At 35.9% G+C, this 20,086-nt stretch overlaps 2 protein-coding genes across 15 annotated transcripts in view; one reads left to right on the forward strand and one right to left on the reverse strand.

Moving 5' to 3' along the window:
- Positions 1-20,086, forward strand: part of DPP4 (dipeptidyl peptidase 4) — an 80,855-nt gene that overhangs the window by 37,511 nt on the left and 23,258 nt on the right. Inside the window, exons 24-27 of one of the 5 annotated variants that reach the window (XR_001878296.1) lie at positions 1,043-1,115; positions 1,360-1,433; positions 2,283-3,154; positions 19,486-19,496. Coding sequence is in view for 3 of the 5 variants with exons in the window: in XM_017836291.1 (XP_017691780.1) it covers positions 1,043-1,115; positions 1,360-1,433; positions 2,283-2,381 (246 nt within the window). In the remaining 2 variants the exon portion in view is untranslated. Of the gene's footprint in view, positions 1-1,042; positions 1,116-1,359; positions 1,434-2,282; positions 4,551-19,485; positions 19,497-20,086 lie in introns of those variants that run through there. The other 4 variants (XR_001878297.1, XM_017836291.1, XM_017836294.1 and 1 more) reach the window with 4 other exon arrangements.
- Positions 5,454-20,086, reverse strand: part of SLC4A10 (solute carrier family 4 member 10) — a 153,157-nt gene continuing 138,524 nt past the window's right edge. For 5 of the 10 annotated variants that reach the window (XM_017836284.1, XM_017836287.1, XM_017836283.1 and 2 more), the window contains 5 exons: positions 18,188-18,361; positions 17,452-17,574; positions 14,037-14,104; positions 12,258-12,374; positions 5,454-7,722 (listed from right to left, as the gene is read on the reverse strand). In XM_017836284.1, coding sequence (XP_017691773.1) covers positions 7,656-7,722; positions 12,258-12,374; positions 14,037-14,104; positions 17,452-17,574; positions 18,188-18,361 — 549 coding nt within the window. In that variant the 3' untranslated portion in view covers positions 5,454-7,655. Of the gene's footprint in view, positions 7,723-8,668; positions 8,695-11,543; positions 11,583-12,250; positions 12,375-14,036; positions 14,105-17,451; positions 17,575-18,187; positions 18,362-20,086 lie in introns of those variants that run through there. The other 5 variants (XM_017836290.1, XM_017836288.1, XR_001878295.1 and 2 more) reach the window with 4 other exon arrangements.

Below are 20,086 nucleotides of genomic sequence, written 5' to 3' on the forward strand. Positions count from 1 at the left end.
AAGGAAATTAGAACACTTCTGTGTCTTGGCAAGATAATGTATTTGACTTTTTGCGGGTATTAAATGCAAATCCTTGTGCAAGGATACAGCCTTAGTACAAGGTGGGGAAGAAAAAAAACAACCCACTACATTCTTCTGCTGCTAATTTTTACTATATTTTTTCTTGCCAGAGTAGCTGGTTGTTTTATCAAGCCTGAAAAGTCTTGTCTCTCTTGTCTCTTTTCTTCTTTCCCTTCTTGTGGCAAAGCACTATGGTATTTCCTTTCCTTGCCCAAATTAAAGATCTTATTTGCAATCTTTACTGTCTTCATTCTTTAGTCACAGTAGCAAGTTGGAGCTAGTGTGTTTTAGGGAACATGTTACTGTGTTTTAAATTCTTTCATTAATCTTAGTTGCTGATTATTTCATCTTTTCATCACTGTGTTGTGCTTCCATTCCCAAAATGTAGCTTGAGTTCTATTTAGAGATTTGGTTAGTGTGTTTTTCCTTCAGGTATTTCTTATTTGGAGAGAGCATTATTTTAAACTTCTTTAAACAACCCAATTTTACTTGAGTCTGAGGAACTATTTGCTCTGTTGCCTTCCCTGCAGGTAAAGTAGTATAAATTTCAGTGGGGAAGATAACGTGTGTAGCCTCTGCAGGATCTACTCCCTGCTATCATAGGGTGCACTGTTGCCATGGCAACATTTTTTTTAACTTGTCTGCAGTCACACAGGAAACCTATGGCAAGCGGTGTGCTGCAGGCTAACAACATGTTAGCAACGCATTAAATGTGTACCTCGCTCGCAAAACTCTTCCCCTCTGGAACTGCCTGTTACTTTGCAGCCATAACCCTGGTAATAATTGCAGATGGGTGTAGAATGATTTGAGTGTAAGCACGCTGCTGTTGGATGTGTGACCACGCTACTTGATGGTTCGGAGAGGGGAAAGCAGGCTTTATCTGAAGGACCCCAGACTGTGTCAGCAGGAAGCAAAGTCAGTTGGTAGCAAGTCATCTTCTAATAAATAGCACCTTTTTTCTTTTTTTTTAATTTAATTTCAGAATTCAACAGTAATGGCCAGAGCTGAAAAATTCAAAGAAGTTGAATATCTCCTTATTCATGGAACAGCAGATGGTGAGTTGCAGTTAATTAGACATTCTAGTATTACAGACAGGTTCGCAATTCTACTACTGACAAAACAAAAGCATGAAGGGGCAAGGCTGTTACATTTATGTCAATAAAATAATACTGCTTTTTGCAACTAATCTGTGTTTCAGTCAGCAGTGATGGGGAGTCTAGAGTGTTCATTGCTTTGCTTTTCCCCCAGAGTATTACAGAAGCAATTTTTTGTTTACCTTTTTCCTCTTCCACTTTTCAGATAATGTTCACTTTCAGCAAGCAGCACAGATTTCCAAAGCTCTTGTTGATGCCGAAGTGGATTTTCAGGCAATGGTATAGTCCCGTTTTATTTATCATTATACAAATGAGTTTGTATTATGAGAATAATAGCATGAGCTCCCTGTGGTTAGGTATAAATTCACTGCCATCTTAAATGAAAGTTCACATACTTGCATTTCACGTTCAGTAACTGAAATCTGTACATAGAGCACCTATGTATTTCTGCATAAGAAAAACTCTTAAGCAACTCTTTTTCATATTTGACCCTGTTTACCTAATCTTTCATTTTGTTAAACTTTTTGTGTTCTCAGACAAACAGCCAGTCCAAATCTTTGCATATACCCAAGTGCAATGAATATTACCTTACAGATAGAAGGAAATGTTAGCTTCAGCTAAGTCCGTAATAACCTGTCCATCATGTTTGGGGTTCACTGATCTTGTAAGACAAGCAGTTATTTTCCCCTTCTTATACTGTCCATGGAAGATCTCAGACTAAGGTGTAAGCTCTTCCTTTCCTACATTCTCCCAACCACTGGGAGCAGTGCTAAAAAGGATGAAGTATAGAAAGAAGCCAAGTGGACCAGTCCTTCAGCCAAACTTGCAGGGCAGACAGGGGAAGAGGTGAGACACCCCTCTTAACAAAACAGCTGCATCTACTCTCCATGTGGACGAGCCACGTGTTCTTTTATGCCTTCGGCATAAATACGTAGTATATCCCACACACAAAGCCAGGACAGAAGTGTCATAGCAGCTTCCTACCCCTTCATGTCTTTGCCTCCATGTTGAAGGCCTCATGCTGGGATAATTTGAAATGGCTGCACACGTTATTATGTCTATCATGTTTGATTTATATCGTTTAGATGTAGCTACAACTAACACTCTCTGTATTTCTCTTTCACACAGTGGTATACTGACAAAGACCATGCCATCTCCGGTCAAGCACATAAGCATATTTATACCCACATGAGCCACTTCATAAAGCAGTGTTTCTTGCTGCCCTAGAACCAGCATTTTGCTTGTTAGTGATGGTACTTCTCCAGAAAAAAACTGTAGATCATGTACTCTGAGCCAGTATAAATCAAGATGAGATAAAAGTTAGCTCTTGGGATACCAGTGTACACAATGAAATGCATATCTTTATGATTTCTGTTGCCAAGCAACTACTGCATTTTTATTGATTAATCAGGTCTTAGCATCACCAGAATGATGTTGCAGACTTCTAGGAAGCATGGTACTTCCTTGAGTTTTTTATTAGTTTTTGACATTTCAGTCTAAATGAGAAGTCATGCAGTTTGTGTATTATGGTAATGAATGATAAAAATGCCAGAGAGGAACCAACATGGAAATCAGTTGCAGAATATAAGTAAAGATGTTTCCATCAAAAGTGAGATGTACCCTGGGATCATTTCTGTGAAAACACTGACAAAAAATTTTGAAGGAATTCTGTAAGGCTTGATAATTATTATTTTAGAATCATCATCAGGAATACTGTGATGTTAATATTTTCTGTGCAGAATGAAAGGCTGTTTTTACTGCTGTTCCTTAAATTACTGTCTTCTCTGCAATCTCTTGGATTACAATTGTAGAAGTCTTGCAAGGAAAGCATGTATCCAGCTTTCATCAAACATTTTGAATGATACCTACTCAAACCAATGTCACTGCATTTCTCTGTTTGCTATTATTATATAGAATTGTGATTTTTTCTTATTTTTATAGTAAAAAAGGCTGCTACTGTGGGAATCTGCTCTAGTAGAATCTTCCCTGGGAAATCTAATGTAGAAGTTTCTTATTTACTGATGAATAGGATCTGTTCCTTACACTCAAACATAAAACATTACAATGAAAAATAGTAGTCACTTAAAGCAAGGGCTGGACCATCACTCTTCTGTGAACATGCTCTTTGGCAAACCTGCTTTTCCTTACAGCCTACCAGCAAATGTCTGCGTTATCTCCAGCATACCCGGTAGGCTTCTCCATCTGAGGATAAGATTACTTTTCTCAATTTCACACAGCTAGAAAAGATGCAACCCACTTGTACTAAAAATTGTTCTGCTTTAAAATAATAAAGACATTAAGTCATTAAAGAAGGTGTAGTCCATATAATTGAAAATATTGCTTTAGAAAAAAAACCTCGTAGAGTTTTTACAAAAATCCCCATTAATTTTAAGGAAGACTTACAGTGAAGCTTCTGCTTTTGTGTAATGGTATCATGTAATGGAGTGTGACATGATTATCTAACACTTAACTTCTTGATATTACATGCCAGCATGTGATTATATCTGTATTGTGGGTTATTAGTGGCATTAGGTGTGAACGTAAAAGTACTCATGCAGACAGCTAAAGCGTGGGGGAGAATGTTAAGACACTTCGTGCAGCTTATCCTTAAATGATAAAAGAGAAAGGAGGCTGAGGTACAAAATAAGGGGGTTTTTTTCACAAACAAACCACCAATCACTTGACCCACAAAATAAGGTGTTGGGGTTTTTTTTGAAACACATTGGAGCTAGCTGGGTTTTACAAATACCATCTTGGGTTCAAGGCAGGAGTGGTTCTAATATAGACTGGCACCACTATTAAAGTTCTGTAGGAGTACAGGCTGTCAGTTGTCTCCAAGAGGTTATAATATCACATCTCTCATTCTTTTGACTCAAGGGAAAGAAACATAAATCAGTATAAGGTAGATCACAGCAATACACAGGTTATAAAAAAAGATTATCATTATGAATTTAAAGATGGCTTGTGTACACAAGGGTAATAGTTGGGATTTATTTTAATATTATCACTCACAGTGTCATAAAGACAAAAACCGTATTTCTGTAATCCAAAAAACTACTTTAACTAGGCTCTCATTAAATAACTGCAAGTATTAGTGTAATCAGAGAAGGATTTTTAAAAAAAATAACTAGAAATTATATGGTCTGGGTAAGTCTTTCACTAAGTAAAGATGCAATTCTTTGCATCTGACGTACCTTAATGATGCTAGCATCTCGCTGGGAAGCTCTTCTGTACTCTTATTACTCTTTAACTGTCTTATCTACAAGCCATAACAAAATACAATGCTAATTATCTTAAATTTCTTTGTCTGGAAAGCAACTTATATCCTGCTGATAGAGAATGATGCAACTTTTAAAACAAACAAAAAAAGGTTTTATTGCTGTAATAAGTGTCCTAATAAACATCAATTCAGTGTCTAATTTTTCATTCTGGTAGAACTCCCTCAGCTCCAAAAATTATGCAAGCACTAGGATAACAGAGCTGCCTCAGGGAACTGAGAACTTGCTTGAACTGCATGAGCATGGATAAATACCTAAAACTGAGGCCACAAAACAGAGTCAGCTCATTCCATTATGGTACAAAGCCAGAAATCACTTGTGCCTAAAACAGTGCCACTTGTGCCTAAAAAAGTTAATTAGGCAGCTACCAATCTTCTTCTTGCTCTGTACTTTTTTTCCTTTGTGAAAGGGATACTTAAGTTTATTGTAATACACTTAGTATAAAATCCTAACAGAAGTAGCTGAAACCTGAGGTGTGACTGTTACCATTCTTAGGCTGGAAGGCTTATAGTCTTTGGTTTAAAAATTGGTGAAGAAACTCAAAGGGATTTAAGTAAAATGTAATCAATACTGTAAATAATACTGGGCTTTAAGGCCTAAAAGTTTTTCAGTACCAGAAGTTTAGGGTCCTGAGAAGAGCGGAAGCACTGAGGAATTTTCAGTTGTATGACCTTACCTATTAAATTCTAAAAAGACCCAACCACTCCTGCGTGGTCTGCATCATCTCTCTCAGGAGCAAGGGGGACCAACTCATGACTAGTAAATTCCCATTCTTTTCCTCCAACAGGGCAGCTGTGTGCTATCCCCGATGTCACACTTACTGTTAGAGTCAGAGCAAGTCACCATCAAATACACCCAGTGAGCCAACAGTGGCAGTGTTGCCTGTTTCAGTGAAATGGAGCAATACTGGGCTCTAGCATTCATTAATTTGTGAAGCAAAATGTCAGGTAGACATTTCAAATACCATATGATAATGCAAACCTGTTTTGGGTCTTGCAGTGTAAAAATAAAATTGAAAATAAGTTAGGATAAATATTTATTATCACATAACATATCTTAATTGTGAAAAACACAATAGTCTATTCACATGTACACATAAGCTTTTGTAATAAATTACATCCAAGAAATTGAGTAATTTTGACCAGGAATATGAAATTAGAAGTAAATATAGCACTACATCTGCTTTATATTGTGTGTGATGTCAGAATGTTAAGATTAACATTGGAATAGCATTTAAATTCACGCAAAACCAGAGTGTTTTAAAATAAAACCTCTCTGAAATACTGAACAGAAATACAGAATGCCATTGAATACACTGACTTCTTAATATTCTAAGAGTTGGTCAAGTGAAGCTAATACATTTTGATTGTACACATTATCTGTAACAAAGTCAGCAACATGTTAAAACACCATCAGGCTGCTTTCAGGACAAACCAGTATTGAGCTCCTATACTAACCTTAAAACAACTGGAATCTTACAATTTATCATCAAGTACACAAAACAAAGCATTTAACCTTAATGCGTCAGCATTTTTTCCTAAATTTACAAATACAAACATTGAATTAAATGTAAATCCTTCTTTGTGTCCACTAGATATTTTTTTTCTTCATAAAAATGGCTTTTAACGGGCTTTAATAATGTTAAGGTAAATTTAGAACAGTGACCCTATTAAGTTTGCAGCAAAATGCAATTATTTATGGCTAAAATAGTAAAACATACACCCTCACATACACAAAAACATTAGAATACTTTAAATGTGGATGGGAAAAATTGCTCAGATGAGGTGTATAGAAAGATTAGTATTTTGGAAAGCTGGTGAATGTTAGAGCCCTGTGGATGAATTATTACAAAGATTGCAATAATACAATTCTTATTTTTAGAATTCAAAGTAATAGCATAATAATGAGATTTAGCCTTCATTTTAATAATTTAAAAATTTACCTTAAAAAATTTAAAAATCAGTGAATTCCAAATAACACAGTAAAACTTTAGCTCCACATCTCTATTCATTCAATACCTAATCTTGCAGTCTTTTACACAAAAGAACAGCTTAAAGGATCAGGCAGTAACAAATTCCATTATGAAAAATGTCTTTGTAATAGTTTTAAAGCCGCATTTTACTTTGCAATGTTGTTTTTATCTTTTAATCAATACGTACTTGATGGAATAATGAAGAGCTGTAACAAAACAACAGCAGGATACCCATTTAAGTATTATACACAATCTCTGAAACTAAGAGGTTTACAGTTGTTAGAAGACAGTATAAATATGCCCTTTATGTAGTTGAATTTTAGGCAGTAAAGAGGAAGATTATTGGGCAGGTGATATAACTGCATGTGGGGTATAGTTTGTATAGTTTGTACAAAATTTTTCCTATTATAAAATAATGGATTCATTAATGATAAAATGCATTTGTTTGGCCTACCATGGCAACATTCATACAATACAAGATATTGTCATCACAGATTGCATTTTAAGAAATACTGTACCCATGTTTCACATCAAAGGGTGTTTTTCGACTAAGGTGAGAAAATGTTTCAATATATATTTTTTTATATATATATATATATTTATATAGGACTATGTTCCAGTTACATACAAATTTTAATATTAAATACACTGTATTAAATCAAGGAATACTTCCCAAATACAGAATCTGAACCCTGCAATCCTCATTGCAAGAGTAATCCATGACTTCAAAAGGACAGTTTAAGGAGGAAAGTAGTGTCCTTGTTAGTTTTTTGTTCATAAGGTCAGATCAGTTGTTATTTTATAAACTTCTTAATGTTTGCTTGTCAGTTTGGGTCTCCTGAAATTATTTACTAGAGTTAGGTGATGTTTTAAAAAAATTGTAACTAGGGTTTTCAAGTTCATCCTGAATGAAGATTATTAAGTTTTCTCACACAGAAAAAGTAGCAAAATACAGTACAAACCTATTAACAGGGAAGTTGGATTTAAAAGAAAATTTGCTTGTTACAGTTCTGATACGAATACTGATAAATGGCCAATATCAGCAATGAACACAAAGATTTTTTGCATTGGCTACTGCAGACATTTACACAGATACTAGACAAGGTAGACAAGGTGAAATGAGACAAATATTGCACTACATTACCTGTGCTAGTTTGAGATGAAAGACAAAAGTTACAAGGTAAATCATTTCTATTTAGTGGTTGTGGCACTCCTGTCATTCGTTTGTAAAAAAATTACTTGAAGAACAAGTCATAGACAAGTCTCCCGGTCAACACCTTTCCCTGAGTCAGCTTTCTTCTCTTTTCTGATTTCAGCACTAGGAAAAGAAGGGGAGGGGGGAAAGAGTTATAGTAGCACTATCTTATGTATATTAATGATCTAACCGAAAACCAACATTACACAGATATTTTATTTTTCATGCTGCATGGCACAAACTGGGAAAGCAAGTGAAAATTTCTGTGCTAAATGGTGCAGAAGACATCAGCCAGCATTTTAGTGACAAGGGAGGTAGAGAAATTAAGATGTACAGAGACAAGTCAGCCAGCATGCAAGCAAAGATAGCCACTTTTTTTTTCTTTTTTGGCAAATACAACTGTTAATTTACTAAATAATGGTAATGGTACAGTTCTCAGACAATACCAGCACATTCTTAAATGGCACAAACAAGAGGTCACAATAAGTATTTCTTGTCTTTAAAATGTATTCTGTTGCTCAATGTACATTTAGAAGGAATGTTTCTGAACTAGAGCAGTGCAAGCCAATTTCCAACTAATATTTGGCTTTCGGTCTTGATTGGGGAGAGCAGAAGAAGGCTGGGGAGGGTGAGGCAAGACAGTATTCCCCATCTGGAGTTTAATACATACTTCTTCATGTATACATTATAAAGAAATAACTTTAAAAAAAAAAAAAGCCTGAAAGATCACACAAAAGCCATATTGCTCAGAACTCTAAACCAGAGTTCAAATTTGGATTCAGCTTTTTTTTTTTCCCCGGTTAAAACACTGTTGATTTGCCTACAGAAAGCAATATATGTACAAAGCAAATGTTTTGGGTTTGAGTTTTTTTGGTGAAGAGGGTTCTAATTTACAACAGTGTAAATAAATAAAAAGTCATGTTCTTGCAATGAGTCTCAATCACACTATGAAAATGCAAAGGGGCTTCCACAACACAGGCAAACCAAGCCTTCAACAAAGAGTGGCAGGGTATCTAAAAAAACCCCCAGATGCTTTTGAGAACAAACCTGTAGCAAGCACATAACCTACCAGGTTTCATGGGAATAATTCCTTAACTAGAATGAATGAGAAATAGGCTGAGTTACACAAGGCTTAAAGAAAGCAAGATCAATTCTCAAATTCTTAAGGCAATTCATGCACATTTTTACAATCATCTGACATTTTTCTTCACATAAAAATTGCTTTAAGGATACAATTCAGTTCAGCCAAAGCTTACTTCTATGCCTATGGCAGCTTCCAGAGGTGTTAATGGAAATAGCTAAAGAATACCAACTTCTGCCACTTCAACTGCCAAATCTGTCACCTTCTGTAGAGCAGTGATAGAATTGGGTATGTTACACTTTCTGCACACAAAGGGTATGCAAACAAATTCCAGGGGTGGGTGAATTTAAGGTGCAGCAGTACAGCAGGCAGGGAGTTACCTGTGCTTAATAAAAGCAAACACTGAGGTGTTGTGTGCCTTACAGTGTATAATATTTCCACGTTTTAGGTGCCTCTGTGATACCAGGAAAGTCTTCTTTCTATTTAGGATTCACATCTCTGAGCATCTCCTGCAGATGTGGGGCTTTAATGCCTTGAGAAATTTGGAAAAAAAAAAAGGGACAAGACCAGTCTTTTACCAGTAAAATATTTAACTGGTGGATCTGAAAGGGAGTTAGAGCTCTCTTCCTTCCTACCAAGGGAGTAGTCTAACATGCCTCAGCAGGAAGGTTTGAGAAGATGTAGGATTTGCATATCTTCAAGTAGAAAAGGGAACTCATACCATCTACAAAGCAACAGATGTCTCTTTCTCCAATACTTTAAAAGACCAACTAAGTCTGCCTTCTATACATGGTCAGATCTTCTGCATATCCTTTGAAATTGCTATCTGAAGGGCTTAATATTATAACCAAAGACAGTGGAATATTTAATTACATGTATCAGAGAGGGCTGTGTTTCAGAAAGGTGCCTTGGTGTTCAATTCTACAAAGACAGGCTCAAAGGCAGACTTTTAGGTCCCTAGGAATTTTAATAGTGAAAAATTAAGGTTGGAAAGTTGTAAAGTTCATGTGTCTCTATTGTTAGGCAAGAGTTGACTGAATCTCATGTAAGTCCCCTCTTTAGACACTAAAAAACTGTTAGGAGCCTGGGATGTAAAAACTGTCAGACACACTATGCTAGGGGCTAGGGGCAGATCTTATGATAGAAATTATCCATGTATCAGGCTGGGAAGTAATTTGTATAAATCCTTCCTGCCTAAAATCTCTCTTTGTAGATGATCATAATTTATAATTGGCCAAGTCAACTCCGCATTTAATTACTACAAGAACTTCTAGATTTTAAGTATTCCAGAAATCACCCTATGTTGTTAATTGGACTATGCCATGCATAAAAAGCATTACATGAAATCATAGTACAATATCATAATTTAATTATCCCCATTTAAAAATATTTTGGGATATTAGTATAAGAAAGCAGACCTGACAGTAGGAAAGGGAGTACTAAACACTTCGTCGTTGAACTTTGAAAGGCATCAGGAAAATTTTTTTCAAAACATGATTTTTCTCCCCCCTATTGTTAGATACCCTTCACTGAGGGAATTGTGTAATCTAATACTGCTGATCTTGATCATTTGCAAAAATCATCTTTACAACTGCTACCATTCCAAGCTTTCTTTCTTCTCAGTAATTACCTAGAATTTAATTATAAATTCATGCAATTATACATGCATTATGGTTTATAATGTTTCTGTAGTTCTATCGCTAATATGATTTAAGGTTAAAGTTGTCTATGGTTTTGTCCTTATCAGAAAGCAAGACTTCCAGATTTAAAGTTTTTTGAATCTACTCCCGTGTGCGAATCTGAGACAAGGTAGAGCACATGAAAATGCAGGATTTCAGAAGTTTTTAAGGCTGTTCCTTTACAAGAGAACAGTCATACCTAAAATCATAAAAATCTTTTCTCCTGAGTCTTTGATTTCATGAGCAAAGATACAAGAACAGATTGAAAACGAGCTCATTAGAGAATTAGTTTCTATTGTACTGCAGTGGAAAGGCCATATCATCTCTTACCAATGTTGTCTGTAGCCACAGTCTATTTGGATGCTCAGAGAGTTTTTGAAAATTTCAGGTAAAACCAGTACATGTTTACATAATCTATCCTACCATCAAAGAAAGCAATATCCACCAGAAAAATTGCAACTCCTACATACCCAGGGGGTGTGAATGTACCCCATCAGGTTCTTTACTTTCTCCAGGCTATTATAGCCTGGACAGCAGAGGCACTTAAGGTAAGAAAATCCTCCAGTACATCCTTCTTCCATGCACCACACTGATTTCACTGTGACACGTGTAGGGTAGAAGGGAAATCAGAACTATACTGTTATTTTTACTGTCAGTGAAATATCATCAAAATGATCACATTAGTGGGCCACTCCATGGGTTTCTGAAATGAAGCTTCCCTGGTCATCAACTGTTCAGTCTTGTTTATGCTGTTTAGGGAAATAAACAACACTGAAATGCCATTTTGGGGTGACAAAATTAAAAAATGTGTATCACTACAAATTTTTTCATCATTACTGCATTTTTTCACCATAAAACAATCACTAGCTGTTTCAAACATGGAGCTTCTTTTGAAAAGTACATTTAGAAATGGGCAGAATATAATTTTGTATTTTAAAAAAGATTATCTAGGAATAAATTCAATTTAACATTTAAATACACTACATCTAAAGTTACTGTTTTTATATATATTAAATTTCAAGTTTTAATATTTGGGGCTTTTAATGAAGACATTTTACATTCCCATTTGAAATTTCATTCTGTCTCCCCAAAAACTACACAAAGTCAAGTCATTTGGGTTCCTAGGTGACACCATTTTGAACTGGAAGACACAAAGAAGGAAAAGGTTGGGGACAGGGTCTTACCTTTGGGAAATCAGCTTCTAGAGTGATTAGGAAGGGGAGCTTATGACAGAAGTGTGATACGAAACAATTAAATAGAAAATAGTTAAATTTTAAATTTATGGAGTCAGAGGAAAAACTCTTGAAAATCACACTGTGCTTGAATTTAATATTTTCTCATTCCTGTAGTAACTCTGCAGCAAAGATAAAACATTGTGGCTTCATTTTACATTTGGCTGGACTAAACTTTAAAATTATTTAACTGTTTTGAGTACGACTGAAGTAGGCAGAAAAATGAAGTGATGCAATCTTAAAATTATTTTCACTCCGAATATTATTAGATTGCATTCAGAGTAATGGGTTCTTCATACAGCTATTTCCAGGGTGGTGATGATCACTTCTTTGTCAAGAGGAAAGAACAAAAGCAAGCAGAACAGACACAACAGCTGTTGTGCAATATCCAGGTGGAGGCCGGTGGTTCATTACACAAGCATCAAACATGCTCAACTTCATTTTCCACTGGAGCATAACTGAGTACCATGCAAATATCTGTAATCTATTTTTTTTAATAAATAGGGAATTTGCATTTTGAGCTCAGACTATTATGACTGGACATAAGAAATAAAACTGCAAGATGCCAGAAATCTTTCTAATCCCTAGCAAAATATTCTAATATTGGTTTGACACCAATATATAAAGTATAATGCAAGTATAATATATAAGTAAAAAAATTAAGACCTTTTAGAAGGAAAGCTTGACTCCTTATCTTTTGCATTCTCTGACGATATCAACAATGTCTTCCACACAGCAGTTTTTGCCATTTCGTCAGAAATGTTTATCACAGATGGGTCATCTCTAGACAAGAACAAAAGTAAATACACAATAAAACAATCACTAATCAGCAATCTTTGCTACCTATTAACTCTATAAAAAGCTCTTGAAAATTGATAGTGATGACAATAATTAAGTGCAATGTAAGTTAAAGAATTTTGTTAAACTTCAAAAGTCCTGAACAATTACTTATATATTTTCTTAGAACATCTCAGCACTTTTTTAGTATTTTTCTCCTCCAATGGCAATTAATCACAGTAACATCAATAAAACATAGTGTCACTCCCAACTAATGGACAAGAGAAAAATGAAGTGTAAATTAAATATTGCCCAAGATCTCACAGCACGCCAGCAGCATAGCTGGACTAAATATGAATCCCAAGAGTTTCTAACAGTTTTCAAAGTACTTATGATCTGAAACTCCACCCACTCTTAAAACAATTTTAAAAGCAATCAAAAGCCCTGACAAAAATAAAATATTTAAGAGATTTAATAAAAATGCCCCAATTAAACTGATCAGTAGCTTTCAGCAGCACTTTCCAGCCATTATGCCCTCTGCTTTACCTGGTCTGCTCCAAATAAGTATTTATACACTGAAGAATAAAAAATCTTAAATGTGTTAAGGGTACATTATTCCTGACTTCATGGTTTACATAGAGCGTGACATTCATTAAGCCCTCAGTAAATGTGCTGTTGTGTTTTGGGGAATCACTTTTAACAACCAATGTCTTGACTCTTCTTTTTAGCTATAAGACTGTAAACCTTACAGTACAGAGAGTCAGATATTATCCAGGTAGCTCTACCAACATAAACACACTATAGATCAATATAGATCACACCACAAGATAAATTAAGCTACATACTACTAATATAAATTAGAACAAAAAGGTATGGACAAAAGAAGAAAAAAACCAGACCATTAGTAGCATGATGAATCAAAAGGAATAGACTGGGATTTTTCAGACACAAGACACTGATTTACATTAGGAGACATTAGGGTAATTTTGTGTTAAAATATAAAAGAGGAGCCCACAGTGAGACAGTGTTCCTATGAATTCAAAGTTCATTGATGTGTCACCAGATATTTCAAATCTTTATTAAGAATTTCTTTCTCAAAACTGTAAATTATATTAATTCCTTATAGGCTGGTCACATGTATTATTACCATCTATAACATAGATTTTCATGCTTTTTAAGCTGAGTAAACTCTGCATTATGTCTTACCTACCCTGGACAGCTCTTGATTTCTTCATTATTTTATACAGATAGTGTCTTAATTAGAATGTTTTAAAATGTAATACTGTAAGAACCTAGTTTTTCTGCTGTGTGTTCAAAACCTGTCCTAGCTCCCTGCTAGCACCAGGTTGAACGGTTTGACACGGTCTACATCTTCCTTTTGTACTCTGTGTGTCAGAAGCCAAAGTTCATTGTGAACAGTCTGATCCTGCAGTCCTGCCCTATGGAAAATTTCAATTAGTATGTCCTTTTCCTAGGGACTGTGAGATCATGTGGAAAAACTAGAAAAGGGCTGAGCTTGTTAAATGCTGCAGTATATAGTTCAGTTCACCTATCTGTACCAGACAAACATCCTCCTGACATTGAGTAAGCATTAAGAATAAACATTGTGGCATGTTGATTTTATTTGTTTAATTGCAACTCACCTAAAAGAGGAAAGGTATATTTTACCTGTAATGTCCTTCTAGTGGTAACTGAACAGTCCCTTCCTCTTCCATTGCTAACATACTTTGCTCTTCCTAGAACAAAGGAATTTAGACATGAGACAGGATATGATGTTGTAAAAAGTGAAATTTATGTACTTTAATCCTCTTTCCGTTTTCTTTAATATTAAGTATTTATTCGAAACTCTTAAAGTAAGGTACTTTCCAACTCTTTTAATTTAAATATTTGACATTTTAAATTTTCTATTTTAAAAGATGCATCTTCACTTCATATTATTTTATAATGCCAAATAGAGCACTGTTTTGTAACAATAAAGAAAGAGGAAAAATAGTAACACTGAGTGAGCAATTGTATGATGAATTTTAAACAATGAATTTTAAATTAATAACAGGATATATATGTTGATGTTTACATGCAAAAATTATGGAAGTTGATTTAAGTTTGAACACACAGTTTTAATACTGATAAAGTTTTATTTCAGTGAAAGGTAGTGAAACAAGATACCCAAAATTAGTTTGCACTTGAAGAGAACAAGGAGATATATCTACCAAAATTCTTTTTTTTTAAATAATTATAAATTTGGAAAATCTGTCTTAGCAGGATGGAAGAACAAAACAACACCCCTCAAGCACCATGTCCTGCCTGCATAAACAAAGAAAAACAAGTTTCTGTCCTTCAGATATCAACTCAAGGCTCCACAGCTAGGAGGTTAACATGCCTTTGCACGACTGTAACCATCAAATCCTGCTCTAAATTGTTATGGTGTGTGTGTATGAGTGCAACAGACACCCAGAGACCTCCACAGCTTTCTTCCTTTTGTTAGATGGCTTTGTAACAGTTTTTGCTGGTGCCTGTCTGAAAGCATGACTTGATTCTCCCAAAAAGAGAGCTTACCATTTTCTGGCAGGTCACCAAACCCCCACACACTGATTGTTGGTATTAGCTGGAAGAGCCAGTACAATTTTCCAAACCAGTAGAATTTCAGTCCTCTCTACTCAAACATTTGTTTCTTCTGTGCTTCACTATTACAACTATTACAAAAGTCACAATATTTTTTTTCTCCAAATGGGACAAGTTCTTTGTTCATTCTTATCTCAGAAAGACTTAACTGGTTAACATTAAAGTGGCTTCCAGAGGAGGTCTGTGAGGAGAAGGCATGTATCATATCCACTGTAAATGTGCAAAGCCCTGGAAAAACATGGCCTAAAAATATAAAAACAACTTAAGTGCTGAAATCAGGATCCAATCAAGTAAGTTTCAGATCCTGTCAACTATACTTCTGAATATTCTTGTGGGTAGAATACTTCTATTTTTAAAAGCTGTGTGATAGCAACTCTCCAATTAATTCCTTAGGCTACATGTCAGAAGTTTTTTATTACTAGTTAATTTTGTCATTTCTAGGCTTCACAGCTTCAGAAGTTTTTGACAGTTGAACAGTTTTAATAATAGCTCCAAATATTTAGAAATGCCAAAATATGTAAAAATAACCTCTCAAAATAGACAGTGAATGAAATAAAGTAACACCAGTAGATTTTCCCAGTTTTGTTTTCTGATGCCATGCAATCAAGCATGGGAAAGAAAGTGACATATAACCAAAACATAAGGATAACACGGAATTCTTTACAATAATCAGACCCACATGAAGAGAGCTACCTTGGTTACTTCTACTTCTACTATGAATTGTGATGACAACAGATACTGTGATGAAACAACTCTCTTCGTCTGCTTTGATTCAAGGGAGAAAACAATGACTCATATTTTAATTTCATCCTGGTAGTTTTAAAGGCACATACTAAATAGTAAATAATCATCATGATGTTTTCCACCTCGGTAAAATCTTTTCCCCAAAACATACTCCATGACAGTATGTTGAATGTGTCAAGGAAATCAAAGTCATAGTTCTCCAGGTTACAGATGAGGCAGTGAGTTGTCAAATGTCACAGAAGAATCCTAAAGGCAGAGAAATCTAGTTTTCATAGTTACACGTTCAAATTATTAGCCCATGTCCTATTTCTTCAAATAGACCTACTAATGGGAATCCTTAACACACACATTTCACTGGCCTCAACATCTCAGGGCATCCCTAAGAATAAATTCCTGATTTATCCATTCACATTGTCTAATTTTTGCAGTAGCCTTGTACCACCAAAATTTATTCCTCAAGGGTCCTGGGCTTTTGCAGAGGCTTTCAGAGCATCTTAGAGGTCATATGCACATCTATCCCCAAAGCCTAGAAATGACCACTGACTGCCAAGACTACAAGGCATTACCTGCATATTCACCTCCCAGTGCTGCCACAGCCTCACACTATGCTGCTATTCAAAAGTGCTGATGCAGGACACATGAATCCCATTTAAAATAACTTGGCACCAATATATTCTATGTACTGCTCCTGCAGTTAAGTGTTTCACCATTGAGACTCGTCCCTCACTTATTTTGGCCCAGTACTGAGGTTTCCTAGCAGTTGACACTAATCAGGTGGCTGATACCAGGGGGAGGGACAGAGGCCTTTGTCCTCTGTCCCTCACACATAAAGTTACTTTATACCTCTACAGTTTTATATGATATTCAAACAAGCAAGTAATGAAGCAGCAGCTAGATAAAAATGCTGTAAAATAGATGCAAAATTGTTTAGAAAGCTAAAATCAGAAAGATTAGTGTTTCACTGTCAAAATACAGGAACATTTTGAGTGGAAATATGTAAGAGTCTGTCCTGTATCAAGTAAGAAATTATAAAAGCATGTTCTTTGAAAGAAGATGAGGAATCCAGATCTGAAACAGCCAACTGAGTGGTAATGCCAAAGGCTTTAAGTCAGTCTGAGGATTTGGTTAAGAGGGTTAGCAGTGTCACTGACCTTCTCATTACACAGTAAAAGTAAATTGTTTCTGCAGCAGCAGAAGGATAACACGGGCCTAGAGTGTAACTGGGATACTGCACAGCATTATGACATTGCTGAGAAAAAAAGGGCACGAGGTGATGCTGTGTGACCTGTGTATGGCTCAGAGGCAGGTGGGACATGCCACACCCCTTAAATTCCGCAGTTGTCTCTTCAGCATCTCTAGCGAGAACAAGACTAGTCCCAGTGCAGCATCAAAGTGCCCCAGGCATCTGAGGGCTTTCCTACAGACATAGGTTCATCTCTGCACATCATCTGAGTGGGTCTCGGAAGCAACCCCAGGAGCACTGTGGATAATACGTTATATGACAGTATGGCATCTTAAGAACCTACATCCCCACCGAAGCTTATCAGATTTGTAACCTTAAAAGCACTTATGCAAAATATGAAAATATTATACTTAAGACACTTAACAAGTCTGCCTGTTGCATGGAATGTGCCGTACTTACAGAACTTTCTATAAATATCTGAAGGAGAAATTGATAAAATGCTACACACCAAAAAAACTTGAAACCATGACCCACCTCTTTCTCTGCATCTTCCAGTTTCTTTTTCTTGCTCTCGGGCATCAAATCATCTAACCAACTGAGCTCCCGCTTGGTAAAAAAGAAATCCATGAGTTTTCGGACAAATACCAAAGCTAGGACCTGCAAAGATATCAATTCAAAGAATTAGGAAATTAAGCAAGTAAAACAGACAAATACACTTGTAGAGGAATACTTTCAAAAGTGCCCAGTTTGCAGCTACAATTTCATCCTTTAATTTGAATAAGCCAACAGCCGGTATTCCTTTGTTCAAATGAAATATGGCTCAAAGCATTTAACAGTCATTGAGGTCAGTAGATATTTTCTATTAGTGAAATAATTAGAAATCACTTAAGCAGTAGAACACTTATTTCTAGCAAGACACAGAACTGTAAAGCCCCTCAATGAAAAGTACAATCAACAGTCTTCCTTAATGAGTGAATGTTCTTTCTGTAACAGGATTGAGTACTATCCTTAAATAAAAAATATAAAATAAATTTTAATACTTTTCTTTAAGAGAAGAATTTTCCCTAAGAGAAGATATAGTTGGGCTATCCACACAGATTCAAAACAGAGGTTACATGTCAAATTTTTCCTTACTTAATAAATTATGAATTGTCCTTGAACATTGAATCAAAGCAATATTGTAATTATCTGCCCACAATTAATTTTTTTCTTCAATAATAATTATTCACAAGTGAAAAGGAATTTTTAGAGGAAATAAAAAATTTCATACCATCATAGGAAAGACAATGGCAGCTCTTGAAACCTTTATAATCCAGAGAAGCACAAGACAACTCAGCTGAATTATAGTGAAGAGATGGACCTTTCTAAGAGGAACATGCCTCAGGTAAATGAAATCTGGCTGATGTTTTGCAGGCATCCAGAATAACTTTATTCTGTCAAAAAGCTGAAAGAGAAGATTTTAAAAGTATGGATCAAAATGAGCTGTAGGATCATCTATGTTGGCATTCACACACTGCCTAAGAGATGCTGAATATCCAAAGAACCTGGCTTGTGATTCTAAAGGCAAAACTACAGAAGTTCAGGAGCACAGAAGAGACTATCTCAGTTACAATCATGAGCCATTAATCTATACTAGTCCAACAGTGGCAAAGGAATCTTCTCTCTCACTAAGCCACCACAGTAAGAATGAGAATCATATTATTTAATTACTTGGTTAGTCAAACTGAATGGAAGCTGGCGGGATCTCTGGATCCTGTTGGGCATATGCGCTATCACACTACCTTTCTAATACATTCTACATTTTTGTTTCTCAACAACCGAGCTCTGCCTCCTTTAGCACCTAAAAAGCTGACCACAAAGGGATCTCTTCAGTCTTTTATTTCCTGTGAAGGAACGACCTTTTTTTCTTTTACTTCACCAGACACTTTTGATTATTTTCTTTTCCATGTTCTACTTTATTCACAAAACCAGAAACAGAAAAGAAAAAAAAAGAATGCCAGAAAGCTGACTGCCGTGCTGTTAGGAATGTAAGAGGCTCCTATTTTTCAGACCTATTTAGCTCCATACTGACCCAAGACTTTTGTGTCAGCTGCCAAGGCACAGTGATGATGGTGATACACCATTGCTCCCTGCATGAATGAGCCATGCTATATTCACACAGCCTTCAGGAGTGTCAAGTTTCAGAAATTTTTACTGAGCATGTGCAAACTGCATTTTTTTTAAGGTTTATAATTTACCAGATTTGAGCAGATTTCTTTTTCACAGAAACAGCAAAAAGCACATCCTCTCACAAAAGCCGTCTTATCAAATCTCAATTCCTTGTCCCAGCTTGGGGAGGGAGAAAGAGAGGAGGATGCTATCACTTTTCCAAGTAAAGAAAGCCAGATTTTAGTATGCTTTAAAAGCACTCCTCAGTAGTGTACTTTCTCATACCCCTGTTCTGAGAAACAGCTAACCATAATAAATTGAAATTATTTAAACTTCAGTAAAAGCCAAACTACACTTCTGAGAATATCAACCCAAATGAGAAGAGCTAGGCAAAGATATAAAAGAAGAGTCTCTGAATAGAGACCACCAGTCAAAAAAAGAAGCGTTCCCAGCTTTGCCTATAAATATAGAGGTAAAAATAAAAGCTACACGCTTTTAACTTGCAACTGAAAATTTAAATATAATGAAAGAAACAACCAGAAATTTCCTTTGCTTTTTGAATTTCACAACCTTTTGCATAGCATAACTTGTGTTTTCACCATGTGATTGTTCTTTCTCAATTGTCTTGGAAGGTGTATCGATGCCTCAACTTTCGGTAACAAAGGCACACTTGAAAATGTGTTTGTCAGGTGGGCTGAAGGATTTGACAATGTGCCATTTAATGCTGCAGTCAGACAGGAGAAATGGTACACAGGATCTCACTCCCAGCCCCAACCTGAATGCTGGAATGCCTGGCTTCTGCCACGTAGTCCTACTTAAGGCACCACAGGAATGCTGCCCTTCCACTAGACTTGCCCTTCATCCCTGAAGAACTGTGGCTTGCAACAGTTCCCCTTCCCTGCCTGAGGCATTTATTTGCACAGGAAAGGTCTTCAAAATTTCACTTATGTTAGTTTTAGGGCAAGTTAGCCAAAAGTCTCATAAAGGCAAAGTTCAAGATCAAGTGTAGCCCTGCCAAAGC

The sequence above is a fragment of the Lepidothrix coronata genome, unplaced genomic scaffold (assembly GCF_001604755.1).
Source record: "Lepidothrix coronata isolate B3197 unplaced genomic scaffold, Lepidothrix_coronata-1.0 Scaffold274, whole genome shotgun sequence".
Taxonomy (NCBI): Eukaryota; Metazoa; Chordata; class Aves; order Passeriformes; family Pipridae; genus Lepidothrix; species Lepidothrix coronata.